Source organism: Phyllobates terribilis, unplaced genomic scaffold (assembly GCF_046119375.1).
Source record: "Phyllobates terribilis strain yellow unplaced genomic scaffold, ASM4611937v1 Scaffold_1__5_contigs__length_1240528914, whole genome shotgun sequence".
Classification (NCBI taxonomy): Eukaryota; Metazoa; Chordata; class Amphibia; order Anura; family Dendrobatidae; genus Phyllobates; species Phyllobates terribilis.
The window spans coordinates 877,267,941-877,282,690 of NW_027362761.1; the positions used below are offsets into that span (position 1 = coordinate 877,267,941).

General features: G+C 44.3%; 1 protein-coding gene across 5 annotated transcripts in view; it reads left to right on the forward strand.

Annotated features, from left to right (window-relative positions):
• The window catches only part of AIMP1 (aminoacyl tRNA synthetase complex interacting multifunctional protein 1), a 102,936-nt gene that overhangs the window by 87,039 nt on the left and 1,147 nt on the right, over positions 1-14,750 (forward strand). For all 5 annotated transcript variants that reach the window (XM_073639603.1, XM_073639639.1, XM_073639611.1 and 2 more), the window contains one exon: positions 11,427-11,595. In XM_073639603.1, the coding sequence (XP_073495704.1) occupies positions 11,427-11,595 (169 nt within the window). The remainder of the gene's footprint in view (positions 1-11,426; positions 11,596-14,750) is intronic.

Below are 14,750 nucleotides of genomic sequence, written 5' to 3' on the forward strand. Positions count from 1 at the left end.
TGCTGAATATACAGTACAGACCAAAAGTTTGGACACACCTCATTTAAAGATTTTTATGTATTTTCATGACTATGAAAATTGTACATTTACACTCTAGGCATCAAAACTATGAATTAACACATGTGGAATTATATACTTAACAAAAAAGTGTGAAACAACTGAAAATATGTCTTATATTCTAGGTTCTTCAATGTAGCCACCTTTTGCTTTGATGACTGCTGTGCACACTCTTGGCATTCTCTTGATGAGCTTCAAGAGGTAGTCACCGGAAATGGTTTTCACTTCACAGGTGTGCCCTGTCATGTTTAACAAGTGGGATTTCTTGCCTTATAAATGGGGTTGGAACCATCAGTTGTGTTGTGCCGAAGTCTGGTGGATACACAGCTGATAATCCTACTGAATAGACTGTTAGCTGCTTTTTTCTTGCCATAATACAAATTCTAAGTAAAGAAAAACGAGTGGCCATCATTATTTTAAGAAATGAAGGTTAGTCAGTCCGAAAAATTGGGAAAACTTTGAAAGTGTCCCCAAGTGCAGTTGCAAAAACCATCAAGCGATACAAAGAAACTGGCTCACATGAGGCCCTCCCCAGGAAAGGAAGACCAAGAGTCACCTCTGCTTCTGAGGATAAGGTTATCCGAGTCACCAGCCTCAGAAATCGCAGGTTAACAGCAGCTCAGATTAGAGACCAGGTCAATGCCACACAAAGTTCTAGCAGCAGACACATCTCTACAACAACTGTTAAGAGGAGACTTTGTGCAGCAGGCCTTCATGGTAAAATAGCTGCTAGGAAACCACTGCTAAGGACAGGCAACAAGCAGAAGAGACTTGTTTGGGCTAAAGAACACAAGGAATGGACATTAGACCAGTGGAAATCTGTGCTTTGGTCTGACGAGTCCAAATTTGAGATCTTTGGTTCCAACCATCGTGTCTTTGTGCGACGCAGAAAAGGTGAACGGATGGACTCTACATGCCTGGTTCCCACCGTGAAGCATGGAGGAGGAGGTGTGATGGTTTGGGGGTGCTTTGCTGGTGACACTGTTGGGGATTTGTTCAAAATTGAAGGCATACTTTCCCATTTCATGATTTAAGATTTTCTTTACACTTTCAATTAGGCAGCTGGTAATTAAAAAAAAAAACGCATCTCTGAAATACAGTGTAGTGAATTTAATCCTTGAGCTTTATTGAGCACATCAATTTTTTTTTTATCAAAATTCAAAGGAAAGCAAGATGTGCGGCACTCACCACCGGTAATTTCTGTAAAATGCACTTTTTCAGCAGCAGAAGGGAAGGAAGGGAGACACAGATTCTCTACTTCGTGGGTAGGCGGAGCCCCATAGGATAGTCCTCTCAGATTGGAAAAAGACGACCGGCCCCTCCAGTATATAGGCTCCTCCTACTCCCATGTTCATCAGTCTTTTTATCTGAGGTCTCAGAGGATAGTCGCTGCTTCGGCAGCTCCTCAGAAGAGTTGTTATTTTATATCCAGCGAGTCCTGGACCCCCCGTGGTCTAGAGGTCTCTGGGGGTCTCGGCGCTGCTGAGACCCCTGACCCTCCCCTGGCAAGACCCCTGACCCTCCCCTGGCAGCTCTGTGTACCCCTTGAGGAAGTTCCCACTTATGCCTGCCGGCCCCAGGGGATACAGGGCGCTCCCTGGCGGAGGCGCACACCACACATCTGAGAGGGTCCCTGCGTGCTCCGCCATAGGGGGGAGCAAAGGGCCATGGCGCCACACATCCCTGAGGATCTCTGTGGCGTTCAGCCGGGTAAGTGCTCTTTGGTCTAAAGAGTATCTTTGACGGCTACGGCAAGTGTACTGCCTGTGTGTTTCTTGTCTATTTCAGACGCTGCCTTGACTGGGGAGCAGAGACGGAGGCCAGTAATTTTTATTTTTTATTTGCGCATGCTTTTTCGTTTTTGCTTCCTGCCTTCATTGAGGCAGGAAGCTCCCTGTATTGGCGCGCGTTTTCTTGCTTTTATTGACTTGCTTCCTGCCTTCATAGAGGTAGGAAGTTTTCTGCCCTCATTTTTGTTGTTTGAATAAGGCGGGGGGCGTGGCCTAGCGGGGGCGTGGCTTAGCGTCTCCTGGCTTCCTGCCGTCATTACTTAGGCAGGAAGCGCTTGGTTGAGCGTGCGCTGGCGGTCCCTGCTTCTCCCTCCGGCGTCCAGCGGCGCCTCCTGCTCTCTGCTCCCCGTCCGTCCACACACTTAGGAGGAGCGGTCGCCGCAGTACCGGTGAGTCCCCTCTGCCTCTGGCAGGGGTTCTTTGTCAGTGCTGTCTCTCCAGGCTACCTATTAGGAGTCCTCAGGAGCACTGCCGCTTTCTCTCCTAAAGCTATTTACTTCACTGACCTTTTAGGCTGTGTAGTATTATAGTTGCTGTGATGTTAACCCCTTCTGAAAAAGTGGAACTTTAGGGGAAACACATGGTGTTTAAGGGAGTTTCCCCCTATTGATTTTTTGCTCGGCATTTCTGGGGTAGCTCTTTTCTAAGGGTGAGCTTTAACCCTTCAGAGCCTGTCGCATATAAAAAAAAAATTAAAAAAAATAGTGAGTTTTGAAAACAGGCTGTGCAGCTTTCACACTTTTTTTGCTATCCTTGTACATCCTGGCATCTGGTGTGGGTGGCATGTCGGATCAGGGGCCTGGGAGTGTGGATCTGTCTCCTGATCCGTTTCAGGTTCAGTCGCACGCCTCTGATACACTCAGGCCTTCTACTACATCAAGTTCAACGCTCAGTGATGTTAAGGTGGAGGCGCTCACTCGCTCCATTGATAGTCTCTCTAGTCTCCTGGGACAGTGGGTGTCAGCTAGATCACACCCAATGCCACGAGGTAAAAAGCGCCGCAAGACTATGGTGGCGTTGTCTCCCTCGCAGAGCGCATCAGAGGCTTCGGATTCACCAACAGATTCGGTTGATGAAATTTCTGAGTCCGAAGAGGAGGATCAACAGGATCGCTCTGTTTCTCTTTCTGGTCGCGTAGATGGGCTTATTAAGGACATGCGGGAAGTATTAGAGCTGTCTGAGGAGCCGACAAGACCGTCTAGGTCGGGCCGTCTGTATCAGAAGACGCGCCGTGTTCGTTCTACATTACCTGCGCATGAGGAACTTAACGAAGTGGTGGAGAAGGAGCGTCAGTGTCCGGATAAACGCTTCCGAGGAACGCGTTTTTTTGATGCCCTATATCCCTGTGCCAAGGAGATGGTTACTCATTGGGTTCCCTCTCCTGAGGTGGATATACCTCTGTCTCAGCTGACCAAGTCTTCCCTGCTTCCTGTTAAAGGGAGAGCCAATCTTCAGGATCCTTTGGACAGAAGATCGAAGTCAGCGGCGAAATCCATCTATGAAGCCGCGGGTCATGGTTTCCGAGCGGCCTTGGGGGCCATGTGGGCCGGTGAGGCTTCTCTGCGGTGGTTGGATCAGCTGCGTGCGGCGTGGTAGGATGGGACTTCGCGTTCAGAAGTGGAAAAGCTTTTTCAGCGAATGGAAGAAGCTATGTGTTATGGCCAAGATGCAGTACTGGACACTGCTTCAATTCTGTCCAGGGCTCAGGCTTCGGCAGTCACGATTAGAAGAGCTCTGTGGCTTAAACAGTGGACCGGGGATGCAGTATCCAAACAGGGATTGCTTAGTCTGGCATATAAGGGCGGTCAGCTCTTTGGTTCAGATCTTTCGGAACTAATTGCTAAAGCTAAAGCTAAGGATGTTACTCTGCCTGGCAAAAAGGCAGTGGCATCCACAGCCAGCAGGACAGGGCCCGGCAGAGGTCTTCGGTCCTTTCGGGCCAGGGGACGATTCAGTCAGCCTTCTTGGAGATTGGGTCGTCCCTCATCCTCCGGCAGATCCGCCCAGAAATCTTGTACTACTTGGAAGCAACGGTCCCGTCAGGACAGACGGGAGGTTAATAAAAAGTCCGCTAAGGCTGACTGACGCCAGGGGTCCCCCCGAGGGCTCTCGGGTGGGATGTCGTCTGCTACAATTCGGGTCGATCTGGGCATCCCACATAGCCTGCCGACATAACCCGTGTCACCCAGGCGTCTGCTATTTCATAGAGTTTCATTCGCTGCCTCCAGACAGGTTTCGTCTGACGGGCATTCCGTCCGTGCCAAGACTGGCTGCCGCACTGTTTCAAGAGGTCGACTCTCTCCTACAGCAGGGTGTGGTGGTTCAGGTTCCTCCGGAAGACCAGGTAAAGGGTTTTTATTCCAACCTTTTTGTGGTCCCCAAAAAGGAGGACAAGTTTCGTCCGGTGCTGGATCTCAGGGATTTGAATATTTACGTCCGGACATGGAAGTTCCGCATGGAGTCTCTCCGATCGGTGATAGTGACCCTGTCGCAGTACGATTTCTTGGTGTCCATAGACATCCGCGACGCCTATTTGCATATCCCTATCGGCAGGGCTCACCAGCATTTCTTGCGTTTCGCTATAGGTCAAACCCATTACCAGTTTGTGGCCCTGCCTTTCGGGTTGGCCTCAGCTCCCAGGGTTTTTACAAAAATTCTGGCTCCTCTCATGGCGCTTCTTCGAAGACAGGGGGTTACGATCCTCCCCTACCTGGACGACCTGTTCATAGTGTCACCCACAGCGGAGGAGGCAATAGCGGCTCGCGATCTCTCCCTTCAGTACCTGATGGACTTCGGGTGGCTGATCAATTGGAAGAAATCGTCATTTGAGCCAGCACAGTCCATTCTTTTCCTGGGGATGCAGTTCGATACTGTTCGGGCAGTTGTGTCCCTGCCTCCTGTCAAACAGACGAACCTTCGTCTTCTGGTCCAGGCTATGAGGTCGGCGCTGTCAATGTCCCTTCGGGAATGCATGCGCCTTCTGGGTCAAATGGTGGCAACTATGGAAGCAGTACCATTTGCACAATTTCATTCCCGGGATCTCCAGAGCCTTATTCTGACCCATTGGGATCGATCGCTAACTTCTCTGGATCGCTCGGTCATTATCTCCCGCAGGGTGCGAGAATCTCTTGGATGGTGGTTACGTCCGGAGACTCTATCCGTGGGGAAATCCTTCCTTCCTCCGAGATGGTCGGTGGTGACAACCGATGCCAGCCGGACAGGCTGGGGGGAGTTTGGAACAACCTCTGGATTCAGGGAGTCAAAGGAGTCGTCTCTCCCGATCAACATTTTGGAGTTGAGAGCAATATTTCTCTGCCTCCAACATTGGGCGGTCTTATTGAGCGGTCTACCGGTCCGGATCCAGTCGGACAACGCTACGGCTGTCGCGTACATCAACCACCAAGGCGGGACGAGGAGTTCCAGTCTCATGTCGGAGGTCTCTCGGATCCTGGTCTGGGCCGAGTCCAAAGTTCCAGCAATCTCTGCAATTCACATTCCAGGGGTGTTGAATATCTCGGCGGACTTCCTCAGTCGCGAGCAAGTGGACCCTAGGGAATGAAGTCTCAATCCAGAAGTGTTTTTTCTGCTGTGTTCCCGTTGGGGGACTCCTCAGGTGGACTTGATGGCATCCAGGCTGAACGCCAGGGTTCCGACGTTCATCTCCAGATACAGGGACCCGGAGGCGGCGGTGGATGCTCTAGTGGCCCCGTGGGGTCAGTTCAAGCTGATCTATGCGTTTCCGCCGATATCCTTACTACCTCTGGTGATCCGACGGATCAAACTCGAAAGGGTATCAATAATTCTGATAGCACCAAACTAGCCGCGGAGGACATGGTATTCGACGCTGGTGTCTCTTCAGGCGGCACCTCCGTTTCCGCTGCCCCTTCGCCTGGACTTGCTCACTCAGGGGCCCATTCGTCATCCGGACCTGAGGTCCCTTCGTTTGACGGCGTGGCTCTTGAGACCGAGATCTTGACCCGTCGCGGTTTTTCGCCCGAGGTCATTGCTACCTTGCGGGCGGCCCGGAGTCCAGCTATGTCCAGGATTTATCACAGAACTTGGGAGTCTTTCTATTCATGGTGTTCTGGATCCTCAAGAAACCCGAGGGTTTTTTCCATCCCCAACTTCTTGGCCTTTCTGCAATCTAGTCTGGCCAGGGGTTTGGCAGTTAGTACGGTGCGGGGACAGGTATCTGCTCTTTCTGCACTTTTTAGGAAGGCTATTGCCTCTCGTAGGGATGTGCGCTCTTTTTTCGCGAAGTCGCACGTCAGTTTCTGCCACGGAGGGCAGTTGTGGCTCCATGGCGGCTTAATCTAGTCCTGGAAGCCCTTCAGCATAGGCCTTTTGAGCCTATGGATTCTGCTAAACTTTCACTACTTTCTTGGAAGGTGGCCTTCTTGGTGGCAGTCACCTCTTTGAGAAGGGTATCAGAATTGGCAGCACTTTCTTGCTCACCTCCTTTTCTGGAATTTTTTCCGGATCGCGTGGTGCTTCGTACTCGTGAAGATTTTTTGCCTAAGGTAGTGTCACAATTCCACATTAATCAGGATATTGTGTTGCCTTCTCTTTGTCCAGGACCTAAGAATCTAAGGGAGCGGGCCTTGCACTCGTTGGACTTAGTGCGGGCATTGAAGTTCTATCTTACGATCACCCAAGGTTTTCAGAAGTCGGACTCTCTTTTTATATTTCCGGCAGGTCGTCGGCGTGGTCAACGTGCTTCCAAAGACACGATAGCTCGATGGTTCCGTTCAGCTATCCTGGAAGCGTACCGGCTCAAGGGCGAGCCTTGTCCTGTTAAAGTTAAAGCTCATTCCACGAGAGCCATTGGCTCATCGTGGGCGTTTCGTCAGGGGGCCTCGGCAGCACAGCTCTGCCGGGCGGCCACCTGACGCTCCGTTCACACCTTTACTAAGTTTTATAAGGTGGACGTAAGTGCTTCAGCCGATGCGGCCCTGGGACGTAGGGTCATGCAGGCGGCGGTAATTTAAGTTATCCCTTTACTTAGTTTTCCGTTATTTTAGCGCGGTTTGCTCTCTTGCCTAAGTTTTGGGGTATGGAAGCTTCTGCCTCTATAGGTACTGCTTTAGGATGTCCCACGAAGTAGAGAATCTGTGTCTCCCTTCCTTCCCTTCTGCTGCTGAAAGCCGGATTTTGGTAAGAACTTACCTGTAAAATCCTTTTCAGCGAAGGAAGGAAGGGAGACACAGCACCCTCCCAGGGCAGAAGTGTTTTTTTGTGTTTCTAGATGCAGCGCGTCTCCTTCCTGATGTCGATCTTCTGGACTGGGTTTAGCGCTCTACGGCTCTCCTTCCAGTTTCGCCAGCTCTACACAGTTGTCAGGTCCTATAGGGTATGCCTAAGACTGTGTGTTTCTATTACATAACCTGTTTTCTCTCATTTCTGAAATTTCAGAAGGGGATATGTTGTTCTGCTGGTTGGTCTGCTCTTCCTTAGCTTGTGTACGGACTGATGAACATGGGAGTAGGAGGAGCCTATATACTGGAGGGGCCGGTCGTCTTTTTCCAGTCTGAGGTGACTATCCTATGGGGCTCCGCCTACCCACGAAGTAGAGAATCTGTGTCTCCCTTCCTTCCTTCGCTGAAAAGGATTTTACAGGTAAGTTCTTACCAAAATCCGGCTGTTTAGGTCACAGAGTTGCAGAAACATCAGTGAAATAAACAACAGCTGTTGCAACTGCACGTGTGAGCCAGAAGAAGCGTGTACACACACGAAACAGCTGTGCTAATTTCACTGATGTGTCTGTCTACTATCCTGTCACTGAAATAAAGAGCATTTTATTGAAATTGCTGGTGGTGAGTGCCGCTCTTCTTCTCTGAATTTTCATGATCATTTACAGGTATCAAGCTAAGCACCTTAAGACATGGCTGTTCTCTGAATATGGTGTGGTGGTAGTATCAGCATTTTTTCTTTGGTCCTTTTGCATACAAAATTTAAGAATAATCTAAAACTAATTTAACATTTTAGCTGCCTTTTTATTTAGGAATAATCTGAAATTTTCACCCTCATCACCTCAAAGGGAATTGTTGTCTCAGTGATAAATTTGTGGTAACTAAATTGTTAATCATGGGTGTTTTAAAGGGAGTTTTCAAGAATTAAATATACATGGCTGCTTTTCTATGGGTTGTGCACTTGTCTTTAGCAGGGCCAAACTACCGACTCTGACTATGACTCCTCAATTTCCCTGACTTCCGACTCAGACTCCACAGCACTGGTAGGAGGAGCTTCACTACTGAGTGTGTACATAAAGTGCAGCACAGATTCATATCAACTAAATGCCTAGATCCTTAGATCAGGAACGGGACAGACATTTATAGGACATTTCATAACTTTCCCAAATTCTTATGAAAACATTTACAGCACATCCTGCATTGTACTACTGTACCCAATTTATTAGATATTTTAGGAGTCTGAGTCGGTCCATTTTATACCGACTCTACCAAAATGGATCCGGACTCCGACTCCATAGCCCTGGTCTTTAGGACCAAAACAATAAACATTCTTATATTTTAGCATCTAACTAAGAATATATATTTTTTAATTATTATTTACATTAAATGGCCTTTGAAGATTTTCTTTTGGTAGGTCTCCTTTAAGTCCCTGCTACTTCATATTTTCATTTCATATTCGGATCTTCTATTTTCTTGGGGGAGAGGAAAAGGTAAATGCTGTGAATTAGTTTTCCTTCCGAAAATAACTTCAAGGGAAATATTCCTGCTGTGAGCCATCGTAAACTTTGGATCGAGTTACACGTAAAGGAAGGACTCCTTCTCATTCAGATGTTTTGGAAGTTTTCTTTCGGCTGTATAATAAAACGCAGCTATATCTTATTTCTGGCAGGAAAAACATGAAAGTACAGTGACTGGCTGGATCAATACAACCAAACCTGTTTTGTGTGTATTTTGGCCTTTTGTGTTTTCTCTGAACATGTGTTGAAAAATTTAACATTGTTACAATGATTGGATTTGGGCACATGCAGGATTTAGTGTTTTGAATTTGTTGACACTTTTTTATGCATGTAAGATGGATTATGTGCTTAGCCCCATTCTGCGTATGGTAAAGCAGTATCCCACATACTGGTCCTTCACAAATGGCTTTTTATGAAGCTCAGCTATGTAAAAATAATGAAATCTCTGTGCCTTTATATTACATTTAGTGGTTCATCACATGGTACATTACTTACCTTATTGTTATGCACTTCTACAGTATCCTTAAGTGAACTGTATGATTTCACCCCATCAGTTAAGTAGGATTTTGAATGGGTCAGTGGGCTCTGTGCTTGTATGTTCTGGTCACAACTGTGGAGTCTGGATAGAATGGCAGCACCTGTGCTCGAGCGAAACACTATTGAAACTCCTAATTGCCACAGTGTTGTGGTTGGAGAGGACAGCAGGGGTCTCGATCAGTGTCTCCCACTTTTCCAATCAATAAAGTCCTAGTGTTCATGCCCCACACCAAAAAATCTAGAGTGGTCAGCACTAGCCATCGTATTAAATGAATACAGACCGTAGAGAGAGATCATGCTACAAGGGTAAAAATGCTTGAAGGTTTATTCATTCATGTTAAAAATTCCAACAGAGCATCCATTACAGTCAACAAGCGAAACAACACTAACTCGTTTCTGGCTTATGTAGCACCCATAGTGTTAGACCATGACTAAGTGTGCTATGTGCACCAGAAACACGTCAGTATTCTACCTTTTAGACTCTGATGTTTTGTTTGAATTTTTAATATGAACGAATAAAACTTCAGAAAGTTTTATCTGCGTAGCTGGATCTATCCCTACTTTTATCTATTCGTCTTCCTGCCTGAAGAGTGATGTCTATCCAAGCTCTGGAGAACTACAGACTATTGTGCTATGCTGACTACGCCTTCCTTTTTCAATGAAATGGGTACACAGGTTCTAGTGCCATGTGACTAGTACAAATGTATATATACAATCACTATGCAAAAGCAGTCTGCAGAAATATACATAAACTTGGCACATTTAGATGCCCCTTGACAAAGGCTTTTTGCTGAAACGCGCGTCGGGGTTGGCGCGGGGTGGTGGTGACCGCTGGGTGGCTGAGTGGCCCTTACAACCACACGTAATTGACTATTACAATGCGTGTGCACGGTGCACACATGGTCTGCATACACATTACCCTCACGGTAATTACATCAGTTTGTTTACCACCCACGTTCCATCATTGTAGGTCATGTTATCCTTAGGAGTCCCAATGATTGAGTATAGGACCATGGAGAGATATTTTCCACTGTGCGCGTCATTTTAGTACACAATGTAGTTTTTGTATGTGTCTATTTACTTACCTCACCTGTATGTCATTTTTGATAAGTTTATAATTGTTTAAATAATATCAGCTCTAAATCATCATTCTTTTGGGGCCCATGGCTCTTCCCTCGCCATTTCTAGTTGTTATATAATGATTTGTTCTTATTTCAAGTCCTAGGTGGGCAGGTATTAGTGATGGATTATATCAGTAATCATTTATTGTCACTGACTCAATCTGTCAGATATCTTTACATTTAGATCAAAGTATGTGAGCCTATCTTCCAGCGACAAGGCAACCTCTCCTAGATGTCACTTGCCTCTCTTAGTGAACTGCAGAAGAATAGGATGCACTGCACGGTCATACCTGCACCGAAGTAACAACACCTATCCAGAGCCTAGACAATAAGTGCTACTGGCTAGAATAGCAATTTAATATATGACCGCTTATAAATAGTTAACAAGTGCAGTTCAATTATGTATTTAAAAAAAAAAAATGGAATTCTGAAATAGTTTTCTCCTTTTTGCTTTTAAGGTATTCATTGCTTGGTAAAAATGACTTATGAATGTGATTCTCCAAGTCAGTACGATTACAGTGATTCCAAACTTATAGTTTTATTTTTAAAAGTGTTGAAAAGAAAATTCTGATTGTCGTTATTTTCTGAGGTTCATAACATTTTAATTTTCTGTTCAATGGAGCTGTGGAGGACTTATTTGCTTGGCGAGCGGATGTTTTTATTGACAACATTTTGGGGTAGATATAAAGTTTTGATTACCTCTCATTGACACTACCACTACATTGATTACCACTTGGATTTTTTTATGAAGGTGTGGTGACAAAAATAACTCCAATTCTGGCATTTCAGAATTTTTTTTGTTATTTTTCTGGCGTTTGCCGATCAAGATAACTTAACTTAATTGTCTAGACTTTTACGGACACAGGAATGCCACATGTATAATTTAATATTTCTTTATGTTTAGTGGGGTAAAAGAGGAATGATATATTTTTTTATATGTAAATTTTTCACTGCATTTGTTAGACACCTTAAAATATGAACCAGGCATTGTCCGATTGCTTGCAGTATATAGTATAAATCACTGTCCCCTACGAATGCCAGAGACAGGCTGATTTTCATAGGAGCATCGACTGGCAGAGGGGTCTTCAACAGACCCCTACCCCAGTTGTCATGTCAACCCATAGCTGCAGTCAGTATTACCAATTAAGTGGACTCTGAGGTCTTTATTTTATTGTTCATTATCTGTTGTTAACCTGTGTTGTTTTTATTTTCTAGATGCAGAATCGGATGGCGGTGCTGCTGTGTAACTTAAAACCTGCTAAAATGAGAGGTGTGCTATCTCAAGCCATGGTAATGTGTGCCAGCTCTCCGGAGAAGGTCGAGATATTGGATCCCCCCAGTGGAGCAGTTCCTGGAGATAGAATTACATTTCAAGGATTCCCAGGTAATCTTTGGATCATTTTATTAAAAAAAGACTCTTCCTACTGTATCTTTGCAAACAATGAATTACCTTATTACTTAGGTAGACCCTTTATTCCATTCCTACCCTATGACATAAAGGATCCACTTTGCACAGCAAAGATGGTGTTTTATTTGTAATCCATTGGGGTAATAGTTGATGAACCACTGTCAATGTTATATTTTCGAATTCAATTTTATATATATATATACATACATACACACACATATATATATATGCAAAGACTTATTTTATGAGAGACAGTGCCTCCATTTAGTGTACTATGTAGTAAACTGAAAAATGTGAAAAACAATTTGTGTTGGTTGGCCCTTATTAATTAGTCATTTATCAATTATCACATGTTCTTCTCGGAATACCCCTTTTCAATTTGAGATTTCTATTAGAAAGTCTGCAAATTAGGAATGGATTTTGGAATCCTGAGTAGTGATGAGCGAGTATGATCGTTACTCGAGATTTACGAGCATGCTCGGGTGTTTTCCGAGTATCTTCAGCGTGCTCAGATGTTATGTTTGAGTCACTCCGTGCGCATGATTTGCAACTGTTTGACAGCTTTTATACATGTGAGGAATGCCTAAGAAACAGGCATTCCTTACATGTATTAAAGCTGTCAAACAGTCGCAAATCATGCGCACGGAGTGACTGAAACATAACACCCGAGCACGTTGAAGATACTCGGCATGCTCGCTGAAAGGGTTAACAGACCTTGCTCGCTCATCAGTAATCCTGAGATAGGGAGTCCTGGCGATTGTTGAGCTTCACGGTAGTATCTGAATTTCAAGACAAGTTGAAGGAATAGTAGAGGAAATCAATGTGAGCTGCCATACTTAAACAGAAAGGTAGCACAAGCCTCATTCCCATGATATGTACTTTAGATATAAATGTAATTAGATAATTTGCAAGACAAGCTTAAAGAGGTTGTCCACTACTTTTTCATTGATGAAGTCTGATCGATTGGGGTCCAACTTCTGGCACCCTCGCCGATCAGCTGTTCTCGGTGTCAGCGGCCATCCGGAACTGCTCGATTGAGGAGCTGCTCTGTCTTCTGATAGTGGCCGCGGCAGGGTACTACATATCCACCTCCTATTGATTTGAATAGGCGGGAGTGCCAAGTGTCGGACTCCAACCGATCAGACAGTGATGACCTATCCTAAGGTTAGATCATCAATAAAAAAGTAGTGGGCAACCTCTTTAATGGCCTCCCATTTATCTGTATATCTTTTAATGTCGTAATACAACTTGATATGTTTCAATCAGTATATGAAAAGATATCCTGTCATCACCCAGGGGCTGATCTTGGGGCTCTTTCTTTCTCACCTTGCTGTAAGTACAAGCACAGCAGTGAGTAATAAGCACTGTGGGCAGTCAGGTAACTGCTTACATACTGAAGTCAATGGCGTCAACAGCATGCACAATTTGACCACAATTACCCGTAGTTGAGAGATCCTGAAAGTCTATTAGAAACTGCAGAATTCTAACAGGCAGAATATAATACGCTGCACTACAGTATTAGTGCAGTGTTTTATATAAGTGATCAAAGAAAAGTATGTTCAAGTTCTTTTGGGGGATTACAAATATTATAAACCCCCCAAAAATTATTGAAGTGTGTAAAAGTATAGCAAATACAAAAAATAATAAAAAATAAATAACACAAAAATCACTTTTTGACGTCAAAACACACTTTATTATGAAAAAAAAAAAAAAAAAAATCTACACATATTTATTCTTTTAAATAATGATCATGAAGTTGTATGTTCCCCAAAATGGTGCCAAAAAAGTCTCTTCTTGCAAAAAATAAGCCCTCATATACCAATGACACCAAAAAATAGAGAGTCATGGCTCTCAGAAAATAACAAAGGATCTTTTTAGAAAAAATGATATAAATTGTGTATCAAAGTAATCTGATTAGAACAATAAAATTAATGTCAATGTTATTTTTTTGTTCATTTTGCCTTCTAAAAAAATGGAATAAAAATTGATCAAAAAGTCATATGTACTCCAAAACTGCAGACTTGAAAATGAAAGCTTGCCGCCGCTGAAAAAAACAAGCTCTCACACTTTAAACTGTAATTATTGAACAAAACTAATAAAGCTAAAAAAAAAACATACTGACCTGAAATATAAGGGTAATGCATTATGCATGCTGCACAGTAAAAGTTAGAAAACTGTAAGCTTAATTTTACGTTAAAATAAATGGAGAGGTTGCTTTTTTTGGACATAATCTATTGTCCATAAGACAATTATGGCATTGTAATACTTTTTATGAAAAAAAAATAATGAAGTGAAGAAAAGCAAATGAGGCCTTAATCTACATAGGAAAATACACAAATGCCAGGTCACTAACAACCTTAGTATACTGGTCTGATTGTTTCTGGTTATTGACTTTCTATCTAACTTTATAGGTTTCTTGAAAAAATTGTCTTAACCCTAAATAAAAAGCAAATTAGGATGTGGGATGATGTGCATCTGCCAAATCTATGCTGTATGCTGAAGTCCTGGCTGTAAAACGCTGCATGAGAACCACGCCGTATACAAGCTAGTGGACTTTTCCGCTGGTGCACAACTCCCCATTGACATATGTCACTGGACACTTTGCCAGAGATCTGCACGTCAGATAGTATGGCTCCTCTGCGGCTGGTACAGCTTGATCAAACATCTACCAAACCCTCCAGTCTGTCTCAGTTGCCGTCCCATATGTTCTCCCCAGCTGCATTTTACTTTTTCTCATCTGTGTGTAAAATAATTGGCACAGACATTGTGTTTCCTATTTTTTTTTTTTTTGCTGCTGCTGCAACTAAAGTTCTGTCTGTTTTTCATATTGTTGCAATGTGAGGATGGAGGATTCTTCGGTCATAAAACATTTCCAGCGCCCTTTGTGATCCAGGATACAGAATAGTGCGATTAATGAGGTGCAGAACAAGACCTTATTAGCTAATAATCCAGATTGCAGTGACTTCAAAACACAAGCCAGTGTCAAGGAGTGCGAGAGCTTTGCCTCATATGGCAAGGAAAAAAGGCTGGAAAAAATAAAATATGTCTTGAGTTCACGTAGTGCATCTTTACAGCCCAGGTACTGTCTGCACGCATGAGTTACATTACCATGTCCTATACTTTAGCTGCCT